General features: G+C 49.6%; 1 protein-coding gene across 8 annotated transcripts in view; it reads left to right on the top strand.

Annotated features, from left to right (window-relative positions):
• The window catches only part of EIF4G3 (eukaryotic translation initiation factor 4 gamma 3), a 73,037-nt gene that overhangs the window by 4,348 nt on the left and 42,006 nt on the right, over nucleotides 1-26,683 (top strand). For 5 of the 8 annotated variants that reach the window (XM_042831593.1, XM_042831592.1, XM_042831591.1 and 2 more), the window contains 2 exons: nucleotides 12,929-13,024; nucleotides 17,436-17,468. In XM_042831593.1, the coding sequence (XP_042687527.1) occupies nucleotides 12,995-13,024; nucleotides 17,436-17,468 (63 nt within the window). In that variant the 5' untranslated portion in view covers nucleotides 12,929-12,994. Of the gene's footprint in view, nucleotides 1-2,498; nucleotides 2,563-7,940; nucleotides 8,048-12,928; nucleotides 13,025-17,435; nucleotides 17,469-26,683 lie in introns of those variants that run through there. The other 3 variants (XM_042831585.1, XM_042831587.1, XM_042831589.1) reach the window with 3 other exon arrangements.

Here is a 26,683-nt window from a genome sequence, read left to right as displayed (position 1 = left end):
GGAGCTGATGGGGCTCTGATGAGTGTTGTGTTCCCAAGTTCTATAATGGCAAGGTCGCGTTTTGTGAACTGCCACGTATCTCCACAGCCCACGCTGCTGATTGAGCAGAGGTTGTCTTTGCATTTTCCAGTCGTACTTGATGTGTGTGTTCTTGATTTGAGAGCAACGAAGATGGTAAGCAACAAAGCACTTCATTTGGGTAAGAATCTGATTAAGGCATCATTCTTTTTTCCCCTGACCTGTGGCTTAATTAATATTCTTAAAACTGAGTCTTTTCAGGGTGGGGACGGCCGTGTAGGCAGCAATGGATGAAAACATGTATGTGTTTTTAGGCTTCAGGTACTGAGATCTAAAAACCATTTTGCCGCATTGCTAGCGTGCATGTTACTGGGGTGGTCCCAGACTGCTCTGATGCCGTCAGCTGAGTGCTCTGCAAAGGGATTGCTCCCTGTGCAAAACTGGGGTGCTTTGTAGCTCTGCAGGTACCTGTGATGAGCTTCCAGCGTGGCGTGGAGAGGTTCCTGGGCCTGGGGAAGCAGGGCTGGAATGGCACGAGCTGCAACAGCACACGGGGTGGTTAGTGTCTGCTGTGGGAAAAAGAGCCAGGTGCAGATGGGTGCTGTACTTCTGTAGCTGTCTTTTCTTCTCCATTTAAATGGACAGAAACAGATGGCTGTGTGCTGCTGTGGCTCAGTGTCTCTTTTGCTTACTCTTCTGCCTTTTCCACTTAACATAGCCAAACAGGAGAGAGGGTTGCTGTTCAACTTTTGCAGTGACCCGCCTCTGGCACTGTGCTGCCCTTCAGAATTAGTTCTGCAGCACGACAAGGAGAGCTCAGCAGTGTGAGAATCGCTCCTACAGCAAGACCAGCACTTCTGCTTCCCTCCGCTTCCCAAACTCCCGGGCCTTGAAGTCATGCTGCTCTGGAATGTGCCGAGCTCTGCTGGTGTTCAGGAGCACGCAGCACATGTTGCTCAGTGATGCTGCAGCAGATGTGGACCAGCAGACACAGCATCTCACATCTCCGCACTGTGCAGCGGGCCTGTGCAGCAGGAGAGGAATGGCACAGCCCTGCCCCCTCACCTCGATTCGTCTGAGACTTTCTCAGCATGCAGAGAAAAGGAGAAATCGGCAAAAGGCAGTAGATAAGGTTCTTCCTGGCCATGGCAACCAGAGCAAGTTCTGCTGGGCTCAGGTAGAGCACAGGGCACGGCGGGGTAGTGCTTGCTGGAGCACTGATCCCACGCTGGATGTGAGGCTGTGCAGCGTGGTGCTCACATGGCTGTTAATACAAAGCAGCTGAGGGGCTGTAAATCTGCAGCCCGCTCTGGCTCTGCGTTGTGGTAATTTATTGTGTAGCCGTGCCTTGCGAAGGGAACAGCAATAAAGGAGGGATCTTCCAAAGCAACCAGACTGAGACTTGGAAGAAGACAGCAGAAGAGTGCTTTGCTCTGTCTGCTGAGCGATGAGAGGAGGAAGAGGGGCTCATGCAGGCAGGAGGCAGCATGCAGAGCTGGGGCATCGGGATGGGGCTGCTCAGTCTTCCTCCCCAAGGCCTCGGAATGCTGTGAAGGATCCCAGGGAGCAGGCATGGTGGAGTCTGGTGTGCGAGATGAAGGAACACAATGGGGGAGTGGATGAGAAGCGGTGTTCCAAACACGACACTTTGTTCCTCTGCTTTAGCTTTGAAGGGAGGGCTCTGATGTGTATGCTGAGGTATTCCTCTGGTACAGGACAACAGTGTACAGCACCAACCAGCAACTCTTGTAACAAATGGCCGGGAGTTTCATCTGTAATCACGAAAGCCTTCAGGTCTTGCTTCAAGCATGCTGTGCACTGCAGATCAGCGCTCTGCTGGGCTGGCACTGCCCAGCGCCCTGTGGCATCTGATGGGACCTCCCTCTGAAGCTGCTGTACTCACTGACAGCTGTGTTTAATAATGCCTTGTCTGTTTGTAACAACGTCGAGATACACTCAGAAAACAAGAGTGCAGAGAGCTGAATTCTCAGGATCCCGGTATACAGAGACCTTGACTTTTAGGTGGCTGATTTAAATCCAAAACAGACTGTACTAGCTGAAGCTTGTTACCATCTGGTTCTTTGCCTTAAGTGAAAAGAGTTTTGTGGTCTCATTCTGGTCCTCAAAAATGTCACCATTGCAAAATTAGCATTTGTAACAGCACTGAGATATTGCTTGGTACCTCACGGCCTGGGAGGCTGCGCCAGGCAATGTCTGCATGCCATCTGTGGCATGTTATAGGCAATCCCCACACCCCTTCTTTATGATCTTGGCTCCTTCCTGTGGGAGCTGGAGCTCCGTTGTAACCATGGTGTTTATTCAGTATTTCCCTCCCATCACCAGTTCAGATATCAGATGCTTTTAACGAAGTAACAGGTCGTCTGCCCATAGCAGATAACAGGGATAAAGAACACTGACGTGGCTGTGCTCAGGGGTGCCAGCAGCACGCCCTGCAATGTGCTCACGGTAACACTCATGTTCGTAATGCAGCTCACTGCTCCTGAGCTTGAGAGGAGTCGATGGCTGCAGGTGGAGGTCTGAACGGTGAGTTATTTAATAGCTGATAAACCCAGGAGAGGCATAATCTTCTTCTGGCCTTTGTGTGGAAGGGCTGCTGGAAGGGCAGCTGAACTCTGTGTTGTGTAATGGGATTAGGGGCGTTTTGATGGGGTTAACAGCGTGGGGGATGCTTGCTCGTGTAACATCTCTCCATGGGTTTGATGAATCCCCGTGCCTTTTACCTCCTTAGTTCTGACTTTGAATTAGGGGAATGCACCCATGTTTAAGAGCTGCAGGCTTTTGTGGAGCTCCGAGATAGCAGGAAGGGTGCAGTGTGGCTTCAAGTGCACACTGATGCCAGTAACTTCCGTAATTACTTAGCCTTGGAAACAATTTTTTAAAGCCATGGTGCGGAGGGGATGAATGAGTTGGCATTAATATTGGTGCACCTGGGAGGGACTGAAAGCAGTTCACAGAATCACAGAATTGTAGGGGTTGGAAGGGACCTCCAGAGCTCATCGAGTCCAACCCCCCTGCCAAAGCAGGTTCCCTACAGTAGGTTGCACAGGTAGGCATCCAGGCAGGTCTTGAACATCTCCGGAGAAGGAGACTCCACCACCTCCCTGGGCAGCCTGTTCCAGTGCTCCGTCACCTCACTGTACAGAAGTTCTTGCACATGTTTGTGTGGAACTTCCTATGCTGCAATTTCCAGCCGTTTCCCCTTGTCCTGTCTCCACTCACCACTGAAAACAGTCCGGCCTCGCCATTCTGCCCCCCACACCTTAGATATTTATAGACCTGGATCAGGTCCCCTCTCAGTCTTCTTTTCTCAAGGCTGAACAGACCCAGTTCACTCAGCCTTTCCTCATAGGAGAGATGCTCCAGGCCCTTCACCATCTTCGTGGCCCTCCGCTGGACTCTTTCCAAGAGATCCTTGTCTTTTTTGTACTGGGGAGCCCAGAACTGGACGCAGTGCTCCAGGTGAGGTCTTACCAGGGCAGAGTAGAGGGGGAGGATCACCTCCTTCGACCTGCTGGCCACGCTCTTTTTAATGCACCCCAGGATGCCATTGGCCTTTTTGGCCACAAGGGCACACTGCTGGCTCATGGCCAACCTGTCGTCCACCAGGACACCCAGGTCCCTTTCCGCAGAGCTCCCCTCCAGCAGGTCATCCCCCAACCTGTACTGGTGCATGCAATTATTCCTCCCCAGATGCAAGACTCTACACTTGCTTTTGTTAAACCTCATCCGGTTTTTTTCTGCCCAGCTCTCCAGCCTGTCCAGGTCTCGCTGAATGGCAACACAGCCTTCAGGCGTGTCAGCCAATCCTCCCAACTTCGTATCATCAGCAAACTTGCTGAGGGTGGCCATTATCCCCTCATCAAGGTCATTGATGTTTCATTCATTTTTTCTGCTTTCTAATAAGGAAGGAGGAGAACCTGTTACAAATTGGTCACCTGTACACCAGCACAGTGAGGGCTGCAGCACAGACTGTGCCTGGGATGAGGTCTGTGCAGAGCTGGCCCTTGGGCAGAGCAGTGGTCAGTGCTGTGGTCTTGGGTGGCCAGCAGGTGCAGGTCAGTGTTTTTCTCCTTCTTAAGCTTGTTTGCTGTCAGGTGTAAGCTGCCCTGGCTTGGAGTCGCCCCGGTCTCCTGCTGCAGACAGAGGTTTGAATACAGAGCTCACCCAGTGCGCCCTGGCTGCCTGGCCAGCAGGATTGTCTCTAACGTGTCACAGCTCCCTGTCTTCTGGAGGTTTTGTGCACGTTTTCTGTTGTCACAGTCACAAAGCCCTGTGCTTCATGTTGATGCTTTTCAGACTTTCCCATATTTTTTGATAACATAAAATAACGTGAAGCAACTTGCTGCTTTCTTACATTTAATAATTTCTACTGTGGTATTCCTTCTGTAATAACACCTTCTGTTCCATGCTATTTAATTGATGTTTTCTTGAACGCTCCAGAAGAAGACATCGTTCTCAAGCAAACACGATGTGTTGCAGAAGGCACTGTGTGCTTGTAAACACTGGAGTCAGCACTAAAGTCAGAGCTTTGCACAGTCTGCATTTGTAAACAGAAAGGGCAAAAATATTTTTGCAGCAAGATAAATCTTGGGAGAAACAAATTTGCTCGCTAGGAAAGCTTCTCAAGTGGTTTGACACTACAGAGCCTCTCTGACAAGGCTGTGTTTTTGGAATTTGTGAAATCCCAGCTCTGACTTCAGCGCCTCCTCCTGAAAGTCGTTTCAGAGTCGGGGCCCTCGGACTGCTGCAGTGCTCCATGAGGAACCACGGAGGGTCTGCACGGACTGCAGGCCACGCAGCGAGAGCAGGTGGTTGTGGGCTGAGCCTGCTGGGGTTTGAGCTTCTCCAGGAGGGGAACAGCCACCCGAGCGACCTGGTTTGTTCTATCAATGTGGAAGTGCTTGTAGTTCAGTTTGTGACTGTTCCCTTTTGTCCCGAGGCACACAGCTGAGAAGAGTCTGTTTCTCTGTGCTGTCACATCAGCCAGATCCCACCTGAGCATTCTCATCTTGAAGTTACAGACCTGCTCCTCCTGGTCTGCCCAGTGCCCCAGACCTGGTTGTGCAGATTAACAGAAGGGATGGTCCCACATGGACAGCTGACGTCCTTTCTGTCCCAGCGTTGGGTGATGTCCCACCCAGGCAGATGCAGCTTTTAGTTGGCCACTGGAGGAAGCCGTGAGGAGGAAGGGCACGGAGCAGGGCTCCCAGCTGGCTGCAGGTTGTACTCCTAAGCAATAGTGGTTTTCCTCACAGCGTGTGGTCCTTAAATTGTGACAAGGTCTTGTAGGCAGGCCAAGTGAAAAGCACCACATAACTCTGTGGGCTCTGCTGAGAGCTCCAGATCTGCTCCAAACAGGAGAGGTGCTGGAATTTCTCCCCCTGACTCACAATATTGTGAGTACCTTCCTTACGGAAAGCAGCAGTTCACTTGATTGTGTCATGGTGATGACCAGACCACCCCCAGCTTCCAATGCATGTGCTGCGTTCCAGACAGGGACTGGCATTTCAGCCTCTGTTAGAAGCCAGCTCAGTCACACCAGTACTTACAGATGTTATGAGACAATCATCTGCTGTGGCATTTTCCCTGCCCTCGTGCCTTCCTTAGCAATGGTTTTGAACCTGGCCAGGTGATGTTCTGTATGGGTGGGCTGTAATGGCCACGGTGAGGAGCTGCCCTGCCTGGCAGGATGTCTGTGCCCCAGTGACACAGAATGAACGCGTTGCAACGTCTCACTGTGACTACAGCACTGGGATCTGGTTAGCAGCTGGAATGCCTCCTCGCTTTTATTTCTCAAAACAGAAAGCCCAGGGGTTGTCCTTTGCTTCCCAAAGCCATGTGTTGAGTTTACCTTTGCTTGAAGTGCTGTGCCGAGGGCTGCCTGCCTTCAGCAGTGCAGATGCTGAGCAAAAGAAGTGTGATGGGAATGTGCACAATGGTTAAAAGCACAGGGTAAGCCAGAGTTCCTGGGAGGTAGCGCGTCCAACAGGGACACTTTGTCTCGCTTTCCCCTTTCACCCTTCTCCTTTGTAACATCTCTGCAGGAATAATAACCACAGTGTCTTAAGCAGGAAGGAAAAGAGCGGGTATCTTGTGTCTGTGTGCCCTCTGCACAAACAGCCTTTGTGCAGGGGACAGGAAACTGCATTTTCTTTGCCTTCTTCCCTTGGTGGGAATGTGATTTTTGGTGCTGAAGTTAGACCAGTGCCTGCAGTGCTGTGCCTGCTCCTTGGGGCTGTGCTTGCCTGTTCAGCTTGCTGCGTTGGCCCTCTCAAATGTGTGATGCTAAATCATACAAAGCCATAAAAAGGTCGTTAAAAATTGAGTGGGGATGGTAATGACACAGATGAGATACCCTGAGATAAATTGCTGCAGAGCAGTAAAGATAACAAAGGTTGTGCCACACTTGTGAAAGAAGTAATTCCTCCCAGGTCAGGATATTTTTATCCTTCTAGAGGCTGAGTTTGCTGCTTCCCAATACTTCACAGCACGGGGAGCTCTCCTGAAGGCAGATGCTGTGATAAGGATGAGCTGATTTCAGTGATGCTGCATCATTAGCAAATGAGCTGATCAAAATGAGAGGTTCTCACTGCACTGTACACCGAAGAATCTCGTATTTGAACATGGAGCTGTGAGGGAGGCTCTCTGTTCAAACAGAACACCCTGATGGTGTGTTTGATTACCCACAGTTGAAGTATTGTTGTGAATAGGAGCTAGGAGTGTGTAGGTGGAAATGGCCCATGTTTATTGATGTAAGACTGAAGGAGTGTGGGCCTGGTTTGGGGCAGGTGACAGGACAGCTTATTCTGGGGACATGTAAGTTCATGGCTGCTTACACCTTTCTTAGCCTAAAACTGAAGCTGTTCCAAAGCTGAAGGTGGAGGAGAATCGAGGTGCTCCTCTGTAGGAGCAGCAGCCTGGAGGAACACTGCAGCTACCTGTGGGTGAAGTCAGTAGGTAGAAATGGAGAGATGGGATTTAAATGATTATCCTCTTAATTCTGAGGGCTGAAATGCTGAGGAACTGCTGATTACGAGTGCTGCACACTTGCAGTCATTCAGGTAGCAAAGTGTTTTGGCCGTGGGTGGGCAGATTAGAACCAACTCGCCAAACGAAGGATGATTCAGGATTACAAGCCACGTCTCTGCTGGGATCCATTTGTGTTTGTGAACCAAGCAATTGTTTGTGCTGCCGCAGGGATTTCCACCTGCAGCCGAGGCCAAACTGCTGCCGTACAGCCCAGTGGCCCAGGGGAAAGCTTTCTAAGAGGCTTTTCTGTGCTGACGAGCAACCTCAAGCGCTGCTGTATCCATACAGCCGGCCTGCGGTCCCTCTTGTGGTTTTCCTCCAGGAAAACAGTTCAGCAGCTGGAGGGGGAACTGAGTCTGGCTCCTAAAAGTAGGGCAGGAGAAGGAGGCAGGCATGCAGTGATCTTATGCTGTCTTGTCTCTCACTCCTGGAGCAGTTAGGTTTTGTGGCAGGGAGCTGGTGTAAGAACCTTTCCATCTGGGGTTACTTCGTGCCCACCTGGAGCGGTCTGGAGGTGGCTTGGCTTGTCGTGGGCTGGGTTGTCACCCTGCAGATCAGGATGAAGGGCCTTTGGGCTTGCTCAAGGATAGCTGGGAGCCGCCTTTGGCCCCGTGTGCTTTGTATAGCTATAACATATTTTGCTTCTGCTGTCATGTTCCTCCCAAAGAGATGAAAGCGTTTTGCTGGCGTTCAGCTGAGCTCCAGCTCACCCCAGCGAGGAGCACAGCCACTGCTGTTGTTACCGGTGAGTAACTGGAAGTCTAAAGGTTTTTCTCACCCAAGGTCAGGCTGAGGTTCAGCGACAGAGGAGACAGCGGCAGGCTCCTGAGTCACGGTCATGTGTTGGAACTGCAAGACCGTTTCACCTCCAGCTACATCACTTCAGTAAATATAGAGCCATCCAAACTGCTTCCACGAGTCAGGAGACAGTGCAGGGAGCGATGACAGAGCTGAACCACGTCTCACCGGGCTGCTGAAGGTGGGGAGCTCAGGGCAGTGCCTTTCTGCCTGGAGATGGGAGAGTTCTGTTCCAACAAGAAAAATCGTCGCTGGCTGCGGGAGGTGGAGAGCTGCGTGACTCAGCTCTTTCTGAACCTGATGTGTGCACTTTGCCTGTTTATTCCCAGTGCTGTCAGTGCTGTCAGTGCTGAGGGCATCATGTTACGCAGCAGGCACAGTGTTTACTAACCAGCTTGGGAGCTGATCTAAGAATAACTTTCTTCATTTGTTTTGTTGGTAGCGACGATTTCTTGTTTTATTTTTACTTTTCTGCTTTGCGCAGTCGGCAGCCTGAAGCCGGAGCTCTGCACAAAAAAGATGGGAAGGGTTTTCCCCAGCAAGCTGCTGGAATACATAAACACAAATATGATCGCCTTTCCCTCCATGGATAGCGACATTTCAAACACAGCCGTGAGGATGAAGGCCTCAGGAGAGCCAATTGCTGTGCCTTGGAAGTGGAGCAGCTCTGCTCCAGCTCAGGGTGCTGCACTTCAGGGATCTCAGTGCCAGCATTTAGATGCTTCTGAACCAGGATTTATGCGCGGAGCAAAACTTGTTTCCCAGGCTTCCCTTCTGTGGTAGTTTATTTAGGGACTTTTTGGAGCATCTCTTCCGTTGTTCACTCGTGCTCACTGTTCCAGCCATGGTGCTTAAAAGCCACACATTTCCAGCATGGCAGAATATGATTATAATTACCTTGTGTACCTATTTAAATGCTTGGCATAGGAAAAGTCCTTTTGACAGATGAATATGTGCAATACTTTTAATCAGCCTACTTGTCTGCAGGGCAGCGGATTGCTGTGATTTATTCTGATGCTTGTTTTGGTAGTATTTTAGTCTGCTATGTACTGCAGTTATCTACAAAGCACGTTTTTTGTCTCTTTTCCCATTATGCTGTTTAACACAAATACTAGCTACGGCACACCTCCATCTAGCTTGAAGCATGCAAGACAGAAGCACGTTTCACAGCTCTTACACAACAACATGTTTGTTTAGATGATGTTTGTTAATTCAGGTCCCTCTGTAGGGCCTTCCCCACCCCAGGCATATGGACATCTCCTCCCAGCTGAGTGTCATCTGCAAACTTAGTGTGGGTGCACTCAGTGCTCTCATCCAGCTCATCAGTGAAGGTATCAGACAGGTTGTGCCCCAGCGCCAACCCCTGGGGAGCATCTCTGTGACCAGCTGGATGTGACTCCGTTCACCACCACTCCCAGTGCCCTCAGCCCCAGCAAGGAATGCACCTGTCCCAGCCATGGGCTGCAGCTTCCCCAGCACAGTGCTGTGGGAGGCAGTCGGGAGCTTTGCTGAACTCTAGGTGGAGTGTAGCTTTTCCCTGTGACTCGGAGATGATTACCTGCTCGCAGAGGAGATGAGGTTGGTCAGGCAGGAGCTGCCTTTCGTGAACGTGTGTTGACTGGGTCTGATCCCCTGGGTGCTCCACAGCTGCCATGTGAGCTCCTAAGGACTATCTGCTCTGTGACCTCCTGCAGTTCATGTCATACTGCTGGGCCTGCAGCTCCCCCGATCCTTCTTCCAGCCCTTGCAGTTGAACATCAGATTAGCAGTCTCCAGGCATGTGGGATCTACCCTGCTGTCCAGGACTGCTGATAAATGATGGAAAGCAGCTTAGCTGTCACCTCTGCTCATTCCCTCAGCCCCCTGGGTGGATCCCATCAGCTCCGTGGAGTTACGGCAGTCCAGGTGGAGCAGCAGATCTGTCTCCTCCTGAATTTGGGGGCTTATTCTGCTCTCCGTCCCTCTAGGTCGGGGTGCTGAGTGCTCTGAAGATCGCTGATCTGATTATTAAGGACAGAAGTAAAGAAGGCTTTAAGAACCTCAGCCTCATCCTCAGTGATAATGATCCCAACTGCATCCAATAAAGGCTGGAGATCCTCTTTGGCTCTCCTCTTGCTGTTGATTTATTTGTAAAAGCATCTTGTGTTGTCTTTAATAATAGTGACTAGATTAAGTTTTTGCTGGGCTTTCACCTTTTTAATTTTCTCTCTGCCTATCCTAGCGGAGTCCTTGTACTCTTCTCAAGCTGCCTGCTCATCCTTCCAAAGGTGGTCAGCTCTCTTTCCTAGAGTCTCAGCAGAAGCTCATGGAACGCTTCCTCTGCCTCCTCACCTGGTCAGCTCTTCTGTCACAGGCTCCCAATGGGATGTCTGCCTTGCTGGTCTGCCCCCACCCTTACCCACAGGGACGTGACATTCCCAGCCTTGAGCTCTGCAACATCAAAACAGTCCCTCACGTACGGGGTTCCCCACCGCCTCCTTCAGTGCCTGTCCCTCCTGCAGAGCCCATCGCTCTCTGTTGCAGCACTCTGGTTCTGAGTGTTCCCCTTGCCTTTTGGCGATGGCAGCTAAGTCAGATTTTGCCTGCTGCGTGGTGGCTCTGAGCTCCTCCTGTCTGCTGCCCGTGCTGTGGTGTAGATGTGCTTCAGCTGTCGGCCGTCGTGGTTGGGACTGGTGGCGGCTGCCCAAAGCATTACCTTGTTTTGATGACAGCTTAATAGCAGGAGGGGCCCATCAGTGGCTGCTGTTTGAGCTTTTGTGTGATTATTTTTTAATAACTTAATGCTATACTGACTCTGATAGGGTTTAAATGCTTAAACAAATTGGATACCGTGCTGCAGCATCTTGCGTTTGCCTCTCAGCCTTGCAAGTGTCAGAAATGACATCTGTTATCAGTGAGATGGCTGTATTTGAGTGTGGCACTGTGTTTCAGAATGCCTGCTTTGCAGTCGTGCTGCTAAATGTTGAGTTGTTAGGCTCAGTGTTAGCTGCTCTTCCCTTTCTTAGGGATCCTTGTTTGGAGGTGGGTCGGTGGTAGCGTGGAAATTGTATCTAACCTGGGCTTTTTTCTGTTGCGTGCTATTTAAGCCTGAAGAAAGCATGTTTTCCTGGGCCTGAAGAAGGGGAGGAAAACCTGATATTTCCCCCTTTTCGCGGGGAGGAGGAGCGGTTGGAGCAGTCTGGGGTAAGGCCTCTTCTCTTGAGACACAGGGCAGGCATGGGAGACTCCATCGTGTAGGATGTGAGAGGAGCACCCAGATGGACACAGAGCTGTTGGTCCTCCTGGGGGAGAGGAAGCCTTAATGTCACGATGGGCAGAAAGTCAGGAGCAAGGTAACGTGGAGGCAGGACCTCACTAGATGGTGGACAGAAAGATACCATTTCCTCTGCGTCTCGTTAGGGCTTGATTGTTTGATTGACTGAGAGCCCCCACTGCAGCACCGTTACTGCTGTGAGATATGTGAGATAGTGTTTATTACTCAGCATGACATGAACAGCTCAAACAAAATCACACTTGTCAAATAAAAGGGGAAAATATTTGATGCTGCATCTGACATCTCAAAAACTAGAAGGCAAATGACTTGTTATTGTGAATTAGAGGCTTTGCCAGTGGTAAGAAAGGAAGGAAACATTGGTTTGAGAGGATTGGACTAAGTGAGCTCCCCAGGAGGAGGGCAGAGGTTGCTGCTTCTAGATCAGGAGCTGATGAAAGCATTTCATGGCTCTTGGCCCAGTCTTTTCTGTTGTGTTGGTATGAGCTGCTGCAGAATAACAGTTTTCAGCTAAATGTTCTACTCATTATTCTACATTCACAGCAAAGATCTGATGATATATTTGGAGACAGGGATATTTATTATCTCCCTGACCCAAAAAGCAATGTGAAAATCAGGTGGAAAATAACAGAGTGTCCTTCTTAGTTAGCTTGTGCAGTGAGAACACTGCCCTTCAGCACCTGTGTGCTTGTACTTGGGTTCTGCTCAGTGATGATCAGTTTGGCCAAGTGGGGCAGCGTGGGGCCTGGCAACGTGATGCACCTTGAGTCTGGGGGGTGAGCAGTATGTGTTCTCCACGTTATCCACAACCCACCATCGGTAGAACTCCTGTTACACTTTGTAAGGGCTGGCTGATCCTCCCTTGAAGGCCAGGGCAGGCCTGCTTACCCTTGGCATGGTTTGCTGTCTCAGGCACAGAAGGTTTGTAGAGCACTGCGTTTCAGGGCTTTGTTGCTGTTCCTAAGCCACTGCTTGCGCTGCTTGCCTGAAACTGAGCTCCAGGCTTTACGCTGGATCACCAACCGTGCTGCAAATCCTGTCTTGATTGCTGTGGAACTGCTGTTGCATGAGTTTCTTTTTTCTTTATGACATTATTATTTAAAGAAAAGGTAAGCTGTAATTGTAGTTGCTATTTTTTTAAGGGCGAGTACCCCAAGAAAGCATCCTCAGAAAGGAGGAATGTCTTGTTAGAATGGTGATTGGTATAGCTCTAAAGCTGTGGTTCATTGTTACTTGGGCAAATAGCATGGGGGAAGAGCATCTGGTAGTACACATTGTTATAGCCCATTGAAGTCAGTGGAACTGTGAAAATTTACATAGCCAATGGTCTGTCTTACAGCTGTAACAATTTCGGGAGGTTTCATTGTGTTGCAAATGCTTTATAGCAGCAGTGGTTTCTAGTAAATGCATTTGAGCTTACTTCTTGTGGATTGTGGAGGATTTGGCAGCAATGCCTACGGCTCCAGCTCTCCCTGGGAACAGGTTCTGAGCAGCCTTCTGGGAGCTGCATGGCTGGAAACTGTGGCTGGAGGGACCAGACCGCAGAGTTGTGATGAGAGTGGCACTGGTGTGTGCTTGTCACTATGTTTTCCATGGGGGCACTTCTGGACTTCAACTTGGTTGGATCCTCGACAGAGGAGGCTTTTGCCTTCATAATCGCCCAATCTGTTTGTGTGTTGTCTTTTATCTTGATGGTAACCAACAGTCTGTGATGATGCATTCAGTTTTCCACCTTCTGGCACAAATCCGTGAGTACACTCATGTTGTGTTTACTTTCTTGTTCCCTGGCAGGCTCCTTACCCCTCAGGACAGAATGCAGCTCCAACCACGCTGGTGTACCCTCAAGCCCCTCAAACAATGAACACTCAGCCTCAGACCCGCTCGCCGGTAAGGCAGCCCACCTTTGCTTTATCTCCTCCCTTCCTTGTTTGCGTGGTTCTCTGTGTGTATGTGTGTCTGCAGCACTTGGCCACTTCTCGGGAAAGTCAGTTTTTCCGAACTGGAAGCACATTCCAAATGGCAAATCTTGACTGAATATGCAGGCGTTGTCCTCGTAGGATAATTTTCCTTATCAGAAAAGAAACGATGGAGGGATTCTCATCTACATTCAAATAACATGATTTATTTTTAGCATAGTTGCTTTCAGGTTCACTTCATTTTCAAATTAGATTCATTACCAGAGTCCTTCTCTTTGCTTCATTTTTGTTTTCTTTAAGGAAGTATTTGCTAAGTGGTAGCACAAAGATCAGTAAATGAAAGCGCTTCTCTGCAGCCACACTTAGTCCCCAGTGGCCTGTGGGCTTTACTCAGTGCCACTGGATCAGTTCTGCCCATTTATTGCTTAGCAGTAGGTAGGTGTTCACTCATGGAAGGTAGAGCTTCTGTGTCCCCCCATCTTGCTGAGGCGTTCCCCCTTCCGTCTGCCTTCAGGTTTCATTGTCCTCCGCAATCTTTTTGTACTGCTCTGCTGTGACGAGCCTTTGGTTTCCTGAGCTCTTGTTGGCAAATCTCAGCTTGTAGTGCAGTCCCACGTGGTGCTAGGAGACCTTCCTGTGGCACTGCACGCTTAGCCCTGTGCTGCAGGCCTGCTGGCGTGCTGCCCCGGTGCCAAAAGCCTCAGATTGCCAAGGGAGCAGCAGTCCCTGCGTCTCTTGTGAACCTGCATATGCGTCGCAACACTTCAGGTTACCTGTGAAACCACTGCACCATTCCCAGCACTGTTCTCTTTTTAGAGTAAGATGAATGCTGCTGAAGCGTGGCAACTGAAAGCCTCCGAGACAGAAGCCTTCTGTTTGCCCACTTCATAGGTACAGTACAGGGCTAGCTTACCCTGTGTGACCACACAGATGCCCCCAGGGCTGCAGGAGGGTTAGTTCTGAGAGCTGCTGACCTCTGTGCCATGGGTGAGCCAATTAATACCAGGTTTGATGATGTGATGGGGACCCCACCAGATCCCACTGCTTTCCTAGTCCCCTGTTCTGATCAGTAACGTGGGATACTGACGGTAAAGCTCTTTGCTCAGTAAGTATATTCAACATCTTTAATTGTTGAAAAGCAAAAATAAATTGATATGGTTAGAACTGGAGCAAAACCTGACTGAAGAGCTGCATCTCTAAACCAGTTTTTTTGACAGCCCAGCAGAACAGTGCCAATACATTGCACAGACAACTGGAAGAGGAGGAAGGTTTTGGAACAGAGTCCGGTTTACAGGTCCCTGGCTGGAAGAGGCTGGATAAAATACTGCATTGTAAGCAATATAACAAACTGTACTCCTTCTTGCAGGCGATTGTGCCGATGGCACTGTTTTATTTCTTTATTTCTTCTTTTTTTTTACCACATCTTTTTGTTGGCTGATCTACAGAATTGCACTGATTTGCTTCTTTGCTAAAAGCATGAGCTCCCATGGCAGTTCCTGCCAGGTTAAGTGGCGACAGAATATCCAAAGTTGAACTGAAGTTTGGAGGTCTGACCTGTTAGATGGAGACCAGAGTGACTTTGGGTTTTCTGCTCAGCAGATACTGTTTTTAGGAGATTTGGCCAAAAACGTGTCAAATTGTAGAGGCTTGGCCGTTACTAAAGAGGTACTGAGGAAGAATTGGCCTGCAGTTGTCAGCCGTTTCTCTGTGGTCGTGAACCATTTTTTTTTTTTAACTCTCATGTATGCAGTTTTTGCCATCTGCTCTGCTAGTGACCATTTCCACCCCCATTACTAAAAGCCACGCACATAACATTCCATTCCACCTCCCCGCCCCAAAACAAATGCAAGGCCGGCCACTCCTGGGCTACTCTTGCATTTTGTTCTGGCCTTGGTTTACTTTATTATTATTTTTCATTTATTTTTAGCCTTCTTTTTTGGTGGTGAGGGGAGGGAGCAGAGGGCAGAGGAAGGCGGCAGGGTGGCTCTGCCACCCCCACGTGGCCCCGTCGCCCCGCTGCGGTGATGCTGCGGTGCGGCCGGAGCTCCTCCATGCATCCCAGGGCCATTGGCAATTGCACGGCTCGGGCTTTCCTGTTCCTCTGAGGACAGCTGCGTTTGCAATCCCAACTGGCTTCACGCGTTGTCCTGGTAACTTCCTGGCGTTGCCGCTGTGGGATAGCGGGAATGTCAAGGTGCAGCTGCAGCAGGGGGAAGGAGAATGAAATCCGAGTTGTGTGACGCCGCCGCAGATGAGCTGTTAGGTGATGGCAGCACCGGCTGCCCGCTGTGCATCTGCCAGAGCCCCGCTGGTGTTTGTGCCGTCCAGCAGCGGCTCTGTCCGGGTCGGTGCTCCCTGTGCCGGACCACCAGCAGCAGATAGCGGCCGTGCCCAGATGTGTGCTGCCGGGTTTCCCCACGAGCCGTGCTTTCATCTTGCAGCCCTCAGAAGAGCAAAGCGTCCGTTTGAATCCAAGCCAGCCGTGACTACAGTTTGTTCTGTTGCTTACAGCTGCTAATAGGAACGAATCCTGTCAACCTGAACTGTTTTTTTTTAAAAAAAGAAAAAAATTAAAATTGAGAGAAATCAATAGCCAGTGGTGACCAGTGCAAATAGATCAGGGTATTTTTCACTAATTTTGTGGTTTTGTTTTTATTTATCTATATTTTTTTCTTTTAACGTGTCGCTGCTCACGCTGGCATAGTCTCTGGCTTCCTGAGGTGTAAGCATCAGTTCTTGATGAGAACGAATCTTTCCTGCAGAACAGTGATGAGAGGAGTTTTGACCCTCAGATTAAGCAGCACGAGGTTTTTGTATCCCACTATGCTCTTTTTAGTGCTTCTAAAACACATCTGATGTATTTATTTTTCACTGGCATGTAGCAGGGAGTGCAGCCTGCACCACAAAGGCCCCTCTCAGCCTTTCCAGGTCAGCGCTATTCCTTCTTCTCAAACAACCAACATTTTTTTGAGGAGTTCTTCCTGAGGAACAGGGACCCAAAGTGCATCCATCTCTGCTAGGCTCCCACAGGCCGATGCTTCCAACAGCTGGTCTTTGGTCTGAAGAGCTGTGAATCTTTTGTTTTTTCTTATCTGGAAAGCCAAGGGAGATGGTTCAGGAGCTGGGGGTGGGGATGTCATGGGCTGAGCCAGCGCAGGTGACTGCGAGCTCTCACGGTAGTTGCTGTGTGTGCATGTCCTCGTTTCTGAAGGTTTTTGACTTTCCACCCAGGTGTTGCAGTGAGGTGAAGGTAGAGGCAGTGTTTGAACACTGGTATTAGAGACTGCTTCTTGGAGACATGGAAAACGAGTGATTAAAATGTTTATTAGGGAGAAAATCAGCTGGACCAGTGAATATTTAAACTAGCATCTTGTATTTCATGCTGCGGAAATAGCAGGGATGTAGGGCTGGAAGTCATTCCAACTCCGCTTACTCTGACTGAGAAAAAATCTCGTTACAAGAGTCAGTAACTAGCAGCCAGTTTTGATTGCTTTTCTCATTAGTCCTTTTCTACCACGGGATCTGTGGCAGCCCTCAGGGTCCCAGCAGGGGCAGCATTGGGATGTGGGGCAGCACTGCGCAGTGCCGGGCAGAGAAACATCACAGTGGGACCCGGTCTCATTGCTCCCTTTAATTGTTGGAGCTGTCACCATAGGTGTACCTGTTCTCATCTGAGGATTCTGTGATTACGCTGAGAATTAAGAGCTGAAGTACCTAACTTGGCTTCTTAAAGAGGATACCTTGTCATCTTTATTTATATTTTCCATTTCTTGCATTCATTTTTATTTCTATTTTAACAACCTACTACTTATTGGAAAATGCTTTAATGTCGACCGAGCATGTTCAATTCTGAATGCTTTCCTCCCCACGTAGCCTAGGCGGGTGGGAAGCGATGTGCCCGCACTGGGGCTGGGGGCTCTCCCGTTCCCAGTGCCAGCGGTGCCCGTGGGGACAGCACGGCTTCACCCGTGTCCTTCAGACGGGCCGACAGCCCCTCGCCGTCACAGACGGGGGAGCGGCTCTGAGGCCAGCTGCTTTCACCATTTACCTCCACTATGAACAGCTGAAAACCTTCACCGCTGCTTCTTTGAGTTTTTCCCTGGGCAGGGTGACGAATGCCTGCACTGCCCCAGAGCACCTCTGAACGGCCGGCAGCTTTGGCTGTTTGTCCGCCAGCTCCGCAGCAGCGCACACTCCCCGCAGCGGTGCTCACCCGTTCTCTCTCAGTACCTGTCTGTCACTGTCCTGTAGCACAGCTTTGACTGTTTGTGGTTTTTCTTGTGGGTTTATTTTTGCATAGAGTGTGACATTTTGGTTTCGTTGTGGTGTTTCTGACTCTTTGTGCCTTTCCTTTTGTGTTTGTTTCTCCCGCCTTTCCCCAGTTTGCAGCGGGGCCTCGACCTGCCCATCACCAGGTACAGTACCCTGCCCCTTCATTACCATCCTAAACTAATCTGCTGGGGGAGGGGGTGGTCAGAGGCTGTCACCCACTAACCTGGGGCGGAAGCTGGCTTTGGAGCTCCGTTCCTAGCTGCTAGCACCCACATAACCCCTCTAACAAGCTGCCTGCAATGCGGAGTAACACGTAGCTCCAGTTTGGTGTCACTTGCACTCATTAACCACCCCACTTACACCATTTCTGTAGGAATGGAGAAGCGTAGAGGTTGCCAGGTATGTGTGAAATTTGCTTGCCTTTTTGAGTTGCTAGGAGCTCACGTTTCTCAAAGCACCCAGTGGATAACCTTGCCTGAGCTGAAGACTTCGATGCGAGCTGGGCATTCACATCCTTCTGAAAATCCTACTTTTTAAACTCAAAAATTCAAATTCATTCACTCCTTGTGTATATTCCTGGTTTTCGGTTATCATTACATTGCTCAGTGTTTTCTTTCCCTCAGTATATGAAATCCAGACATTAAGAATCTTTGTAGTATTCCTGGGCATCGTTAGGAATCGCTTGACTAAGAAGAACAAAAGTAAGGAATAGTTCTGAAGGTCAAGAGGAGCACTTGTTGGTAGGGAGGGCAAAATAGCAGAGGGATCTGGACAGACACACAGCTCTGTTCTGACCTGTTCGAAGTTGTCTTCTCCATCAAACCCAACCATCATCTGTGCAGACGCTCTTTGTCAGTGTCTCTGAAAACTGGTTTTGTTCCCTCTTGTAGCTTTAGCAGGGACAGAGGTGGCCTGAGCCACCTGGGTATGTGGGGCAGCAGAGGAGTGGCATAGTGGTATGGGAAGTCTCACCCAGCTTGGTCATTTTCATGTCATTCTTACTTCTTCCTTCTTAAGTTCTTTGCTATGAGAGCGGTGAGGTGCTGGAACAGCTGCCCAGAGTGCTGTGGATGCCCCGTCCATCCCTGGAGGTGTTCAAGGCCAGGTTGGATGGGGCCCTGCACAGCCTGGTTTAGCATTAAATGTGGAGGCTGTGGTCCTGCCTGTGGCAGGGAGTTGGAGCTTCGTGACCCTTGAGGTCCGTTCCAACCCTGGCCATTCTGTGATTCTGTGATTCCTTGAAAAGAGCCCATCTGTCTGCACCACATTAATGGGAAAAAATGATTCAGTTACCTCTAGCAATGTTGGGACAGGCTTATATCACAGAAGGTGTGTTCCAGGAGAGCTGTAGGTGTCACATCACTCCTGCTGGTCAGAGGGGCTTGGTGCTACAGCAGTGCATGCCTTTGGGACAGCAGGTAAGTGGGACACACTGGCCAGCTTTGTGCTTTGCGCCTCAGTGAGCAGCAGGCAGGCATGCGCCCTTCCAGGGCAGGACACAAAAAAAGGCTTAGAGAGCAGAATGAGGCGTTTGCTGGACTTATTTGTTTGCAGGCAAACATCATGTGAGACAGAGAAATGATTTTTTGCATGGCAAGGGATTGCATTGACGGGCAGTGGTGGAGGAATGTTTGCAAGGATTACTGTGCAGCATGCAGAACAACAGAGTGTCTTGTTTAGGTATTGATGTTCTTGACCTTAACTTCATCTCTGTGTTGATATTATATGATGTTGATAATGCATAGTGGGAGACTTCTGTCCCCCGATGTTGACTGGAAAAGCGACACTGCCACACACACAGAGTCCAGGAGGTTCCTGCAGCACAGTGAAGATGACTTTCTGGCACGGGTAGTGGGGGACTCGAGAGAGGTCACTGCTGGACGTGGTTCTTATGAAGCGAGCCTGGCAGGGGAGATGAAGGTTGGGGGCAGCCTTGGATGCACATGACCACGAGATGGTGAAGTTCGGGATCTTGCAGGAAGAAACAAGGCAATAAGTAGGATTGCAATCCTGGACTTCAGGGAAGCCAACTCTGACCTCTTCAAGGACTGCTTGGAGGTATCCCATGGGCTAGAAAGTTGGAGGGTAAGGGGACCAAGAAGGTTGGTTGACATTCAAGCATTGTTTTGTCCAAGCTTAAGATTTATGCATCCCTCTGTGTAAGAAATCAGGCAAAGGTGGCAGAAGACCCATGTGGATGTGCAGTTAGCTCATGGAAAAACTTGAATGAAAGAAGAAAGCTTATGGAGTGTGGAAAAAGGGTCTGGCCATTTGGAGGAATATAAAAGCGTTGTCAGGGCATGCAGGGATGCAGTGAGGAAGGTTAAGGCCCAATTGGAATTAAATCTGGCAAGGGAGGTCAAGGACAAGAGGAAGGGCTTTGTTAAGTATATCAGTAGCAAAAGGAAGACCGGGCAGTGTGGGTGTCCTGGTTACAAGGGACACTGAGAAGGCAGAGTAACTGAACGTCTTCTTTGCTTTGGTCTTTTCTACTGAAACTGGCACTCAGGAATCACAGACCGTGGAGATAAGGGGAACTCTGGAGGAAGGAAGACTTTCCCTTGGTCAAGGAGAATCTGGTCAGAGGTCATCGAGGCAAGCTTGACACATGCAGATCCATGGGTTGCAATCATGAGTGTTGAGGGAGCTGCAGAATGGATGCTGAACTGGATGCTCTCTATCATCTCTGAAAGGTTGTAGGGAATGGGAGATGTTTCTGAAGACTGGTGTAAATCTGCTGTCACTCCAGTCTTCAGAAAAGGCAAAAAAGAGAAGCCGGGCAACTCTGGATGTCAGCTTCACCTCCATCCCTGGAGAGGTGTCATTCTCCAAGCAACTGGAAGAGAAGGTGTATCAAGATAGTCAATATGAGTTCAACAAGAGGAAATCATGCTTGACTATTATGTCATGACTGGCAAGAGGAGAGCAGTGAATGCTAACTTGATGTCAGCAAGACTTCTGACACTGTCTCCCTTAACGTCCTCACAGACAAGCGTGGGAAGTGTGGTACAGACAAGGGGACAGTGATGTGGACTGGGAACTGGCTGGCTGGCAGAGCTCAGAGGGCGGTGATCAGTGGCATGGAGTCCAGCTGCAGGCGTGTAGCTAGTGATGTTCCCTGGCAGTCAGTACAGGATCTGGTCATGTTCAGCATCTTCATCAATGACCTGGGTGAAGGAATATGTGTACCCGTGGCAAGTTTGCTGATACACATTTGGGAGGAGCGGCTGACACACTGGAATAATATGCTGCCGTTCAACCAAGACCTGGACAGACTGGAGAGTGGAGCAGAGAGTACCCTGATGAGGTTTAGCAAGAGCAGGTGTAGAGTCTCGCACCTGGGGAGGAACAACTGCAAGCATCAGTGCAGACTGGGGGCTGTGCTGCTGGAGAGAAGCTTAGAAGAGAAGAACTTTGGTGTCCTGGTGGCCAACAGGAAGACCACGAGCCAGCAGTTCCCTGGTGGCCAGGAAGGCCAGTGGGAGCCTGTGTGCATTGCACAGAGCACGGCCTGCAGAATAAGGGAGGTTCTCCCCTCTGCTCTGCCCTGGGGAGGCCGCATCCGGAGCACTGGGCCCACTGCTGGGCTGCCCAGTTCAAGGCAGGCAGGGAACTGCTGGGGAGAGCCCAGCAGGGCTACAGAGAGATCGGGGCCTGGAGCATCTCCTGCATGAGGAAAGGCTGAGAGCCCTGGGGCTGCTCAGTGTGGGGAGGAGAAGGCTGAGAGGGGATCTGAGCAACCTTAGAAATGCCTGCAGGGTGGGAGGCAAGTGGATGGGGCCAGGCTCTTTTGGGTGGTGCCCAGAGACAGGATGAGGGGCAACGGGCACAAACTGGAACCCAGAAGTTCCATATGAATGTCAGAAAAAATATTTTAATTTTGGAGGTGGCAGAGCTCTGGAACAGGCTGCCCGCAGGGGTGGAGGCGTCTCCTTCTCTGGAGATACTCACAAGCCACCTGGATGCTTTCCTGCACATCCTGCTCCAGGGAATTAGCAGGGGTTGAACTGAGGGATTTCTGGAGGTCCTTTCCAACCCCTGTGATTCTGTTTTTTCTGTGTTTGTCAATCAATAGTTATTTCATAGGTTGATACTAATACAAATTGTGATCTGTCAATAAGTCTTGTAATGATTACCAGGTTGGTGGAAGCAGAACCTGGAGGAGTTGACTCTGTGTGAGGCAGCTCAGCCCTTCAGGAGATGCTCGCAGTGCCGGCAGGGCTCACTGATGGCACTGCAGCACCCTGCTGTCATAACGGTTTAAAGCTTTCTTTGGACCCAGGTATGACCCTGTCACCAGTTAGCATTTGTAATTTCCCAAGTGTTTTCCTGAGTTGGGCACCCTGTAACTTTTAATCCCAATGTCAGTGGTTACCCACCATGCAAACTGGGGGGGTGGGGAAAGGGATTTTTGCTGCTGACCTGTACAGAGGAGTGACAGCCGTGGGAATGAACTCATTGCAGAGCCAACATGAGGAGGAATTTGAGTCTAATGTAAATTATTCTTCTTCCATGAACTGGAAAAATGTGGTCTGCTGAAATAGAGAAATATGGAATATGAGCAGCAGGCTTTGAGGCTGATTTTGTACCCTCAAAACTCCAAAGTGCATCTCCCACAGCAGTGCTGCTGTGTGCTACGGCGATGTAACATGTTCTTGTAGGAAGGCAGCAACACAATGAGGTTTGTAACGATCTGTGATGCCATTAATATGCCTGTTATTGATCCTGCGTCTTCTGCAGTCAAGGGATGGATTGCTCTTTGATGTTATTTCTTGTAATTATTAAATCTTCGGAGTCCTCAAATTAGCACTGTTCAAGCACCTGAAGGTGGTGGGGCAGCTGTATCAGTAGTCTCTTCTTGGTCAGGAATGCTCCAATGGTCCCAAGCTGGCCGGTGCTACAGGAGGTGTCATTGAGGTCTGTGTGACTGAAAGTATGAAGATGAGATTTAGGATGCTGTGCTGAGTGAGTAGCAGCTGAAGTCCAACGGAAACAACCACAGTGTTTCTGATTAAAAGTTAAATGTGCGTAACTAATCCTTGCTGCTGGTAATGCAGCTATGGAGGCACAGCTGGGAGGCCTGGCGTTCTATCAGGGAGCAGATGGGTGCCATCGAGGGTTTTGCAGCGATATTTTTACATCTCTGTCCACTTGTGACTTCCTGCACAGCCCGGGGGCGCTGCCTTGGTCTGAATGTGGAAATCCCACGTCCCGCCGTGCACACGGAGTGTCCCTGTTTGTGTTCTTCTGATTGGTGTGAAGCTGTTGGGCCACCTTGTTTCTTCTGATCCTCGCAACTGGAAATAGCAGTTTTCTTTGGAGCTGGAGTCTAAAAATGCAGAATAACTGTTAGTTTGGGAAACAACTTCAAGAGCGCATGGGATATTTTAGAATGGATGCTTCGAAGAGGCCAATTAAAAACAGAAATCAGTGTAAGTATAAACTCAAGGGTTGTATGGCTTATAATTGTATTTGAGGTGAGTTTATTGGTTGTGGCAGGCTGAGTTGTAGCTCATTGCAGATTTATTTGGGGTTGTGTGAGTTCTTCTGAGTGTGGCTTATACAGCAGAAGGCATCAGCAGCGTGCTGTGTTACAGAGCCTTGCGGTGCCGAGAGGTCGGAGATTTGCTGCCAGAGTTCATTTGGTCGCAGGGGATGAAGGAACCTTTTGGAGGCTTATGGCCAGCAAGTTGAGCTTTGCTTTTACTGCCTTTCTCTGCAGTTCTGTGCGGGGCTTCATGGATCATTGCAGCTTCCAGCCTCACTGCAGTGGAGCAATCTGAGCAAACCCAGCGCATGCCGTGCGCTCTGCTGTCCCCAGAAGCTGCGCTGCTCAGCGGAGCTTTCAGAGCTTTTCCCTGGGAGTGAGGGCTGAGAAATCTGGAGCCAATAGAAAATCAGTTAAGGCGCAGCAGAGGTTTATCAGGAGGTTGGCGTTTGCTTTGGTCATTTATTTGTCTGCTTGCAAATCTGATGTCTCTTATGGCAGCCCTTCAGCAGACAGTGTCTGGGACCACAGGGTTGTGCATGGGAGGAAAATGAAAACAGAACATGCTGAATAAGAGAATATTGGGGTGTCTACAAGGACTGATTGGGTAAGTGGCAGACTAGTGCTGAGAGGGTAGGCAGGAGGTTCGTGGTGGATTTCCTTCACTGATCGCCATGGTACAAAGAGCAGGTAATGTCTGCAGCAAACCTAACGAGTACAAGGCTGGGAAGTATGGGCAGCATAGGGAGCCTATGTGAGAAGGGCCAGTGCAGGGGAAGCAAGGTGCAATTCAGCATCGCAGAAAGCAGACCCTCACACTTCAGTGCCAAGGGAAATACCAAGTGTTGGCTGGGACCACCTGTGTGATGCCATCATTACATGAGCAAGAGCAGTTATTTCCAGTTGGAACAGGGAGTTACTACTGCTGTGTTAGGAAGTAGTGGCAAAGCCATGTCTGGGGAATGTGTGTGATTATCCTTTTTTTATTTTCCACAAAGATTTCCTTGGGCAGATACAAGGAGGGCTGCTGAGATGATGAGAGCTCATTGAGCAGACTGGAAGAGTTTAGCTAGCAGAGGTGGACAGATGAGGGGTGAGACTGGGACTTGAGGACCGCAGTTCAGTTCTTCTCTCCTTCCTTGTTGACTCGAGAGTGTTTTGCACTAATTTGACCATCGCTGGGATATAGCAGGGCTTTTTGAAGGCAGTGATCTGGGAAGGGTTCTGTGAGAAGCATCAGAGCACCTTTGTTCTGGCGCTGTGGGTGCTGTGCGCTCCGGGCCCAGTTCTGCATTTTCTGGAAGAAGGTGGGGCGCAATGTCTGTTTTCAACCTCCTGGCATTCTCCTGTAGGGTACCATTAGCATTACTTAAAAATGGGTCTGTGTGAGCACCCCTTTGGCCTTTCAAAACAAATCTTTTACCAAATCAGTGTAGTAAAATATTTCTGTGAATGACTTTGAGTATTGCTAGTTTAGCTTCGAAGGGACGTAATAGGAGAAAGCATCAAGAAGTCTGATAGTGCAGAGTTTGGGCAGTAAAACCCATAAACAAACCTGTTGCACAGTGCTCTGAAATCTGATTTTCTTGTGTATTTTAATTTGACTTACAGGAACTGGAATAACTCAAAGCAATGCAGGCTTTGCTGGAGACCTCTGTGGCTGGCTCTTCCACATCCTCCTGTTGTCTTGTTTGGAATAACGGATCTGCTTCTTTTCTTGCTGTGTCCTTCTTCCTAGAAGTAATGAGAACCTTATTTTTTTTCCTTCCTCTCTGGATCCAGCTTCCTCTCTGATGGTGTGGGCAGTGTTGTGGAGAGGTTGTTGGTTTGGTTGGTTTGCTTGCTTAACCCCAAGTTTCCTTGCTGGAGGTTCTCTTTCTGCCATGGAGCATCTTGGCACTCCCCTGGTGTTACTGAGTGCTCGGTGGAAGGGCAGTACAACGTGGTGCACAGAGCATGCTTTCATTCCATCTGCCAAGGCAGGGAGGAGAGCTGGCTTGCGTTCCACGAGGAGCAGTTTTTCCAGCGTGTCTCCCCTACCCCTCATGTTTCATGCTCTGCCAGAGGCAGAAAGGAAAAGCTGTCCGTAGGCCAGCACTTTCCATTGCTGTCAGGTTTTCCTCTGCCATTTCAGTGCTGTGTTACCAGCAGGCCCCTGACACGTGTCTGCAGGAGTGTGGGGTGGCACCTGTGTGCGCCGCTGCAGGATTCCCAGCTTCTGCCCTGCTGCTGGGGAGCATCCATCTCCAGCACCTTCACTCTGCAGAACCGTGGTGGCTATTGCCTTTTTTCTTCTTTTCTTCTTCTCTTTTCTCATTGTTTCCTTCCCTTCCCTTTCTTCTTCATTCCCTACTGCACTTTGGCTCTCCCAGAGTTCTGCAACCCGCTAACAGCATAGCAATGGTCGTAACTCAGCAGTTGGCAGCGGAGGAAGAAAGGACATGATTTCCTTCATTCCTGAACCTGGAGTACAGGCCCTTCCAAGGCATCCCCCCTGATGGTTCTGCACATTTATCAGTAGCCCTGAGAATAGTGAAGAGAAGCAGCAGTGAAAGAAAATATTTTAGAATTCTTTTTGATCTCTTCAGGGATTGAGGAATTGCAGAATTCAGTTAATCTCACTGTAAATTTAGCATATCTCCCGGTAGTGGTTCCTCGCGTCTGGGCAGCCACACAGCTGTGTTAGTGGAGGAGCAGAGCAGCACAGCAGCACAGCTCTTCCCGTTCTCTTCCTGCACCCTCACTTCCAGATGTCCCCATGCAGCTGCTGCTGTCCGGGTCACACGGAGCAGTGATGGCTCTGCACCCCGGCTCACAGAGTTGGACATAAGGTGTTGTGCTCACCCTGGTTGTGTCTGGATTTCTGCAGCAGAGGTTGGCTTTTCTGGAGACGTGTTTTGCTATGGGAGCACTGTAGGTATCATAGAGCGCTCAGGAGCACCAGAACGGCCATTTTAATGTCACTGTCATGTCACATAGAGGCATCACAGCTTCCTTCTGCCCTGCCCCGCGCTCTCCGGATGCCGAGGCAGACAAGCCTAGCACATGCCTTCATCCTTTAGCAATTACCCTCTTTTTTTGGTTCTCACTGCTCATGATGCCGTTGCTCACAGACTATTTGCATTGATACACTTCATCAGTCAGCTTTCTTTGGTGTGATGTACGATGACCTAATTTTATTATCGTTATTCTTTTGCTTAGCAATTAAATACGTGGCATTTCTTATCCTTCCAGTCTGGATGCAGAAGTGGAGACCAAACCCATGATTTGAGCATGTGTTACTGCTTTATCCACTTTGTATTACTGAAAGAGACCAAAAAGGAAAAATGTTTGACCTAGGAACAGAGTAAATATAGAGTCTTTGTGTAGCATCACAATTCCTACAGTTAATTATTGTTTGTTTTTTTTCTTTATTATTATTAATTTCTGTACTTCCATATGAAACCTTTCCAGAGGAGTTTCTGCCCCTGATGTGGGGTTCTGGTAGGACAGTCCTGCACCAGTTCAGTGTCCTTCTTGCTGTTTGTGCAGGATCTCAGTCACAGCAGGGCAGAAAGATGAATGGAGCTGTGTGCAGTTAGGGTGCATGTTAAATCCTATTCCTTCCTATTGATCTGTAAGCTGTTCCATTGGCTTTCTTTCTGTTTCCTGCTGCTTTCTTGCTTCGTTATTGAAGGGAGGATTCAGACCTATACAGGTAATTTTAACTCCTGGTTCTGCATGGCATAAGTGTCTCTTTATCACTTGCATCTTTATTCTGTTAGTGAATGCCTGACTGTCTGCATACCTTACCAGCTGGGTCTGAGGGTTGCCAGGGCTCGCAGCCGAAGCGAGGGCTGCTGTGAAAGCTCCATCCTGGGATGCTGGTGC

This window comes from Centrocercus urophasianus, unplaced genomic scaffold, assembly GCF_019232065.1.
Source record: "Centrocercus urophasianus isolate 14NV4802_14NV808 unplaced genomic scaffold, USGS_Curo_1.0 seq_36, whole genome shotgun sequence".
Taxonomy (NCBI): Eukaryota; Metazoa; Chordata; class Aves; order Galliformes; family Phasianidae; genus Centrocercus; species Centrocercus urophasianus.
This window is presented reverse-complemented; position numbering and strand designations above follow the sequence as displayed.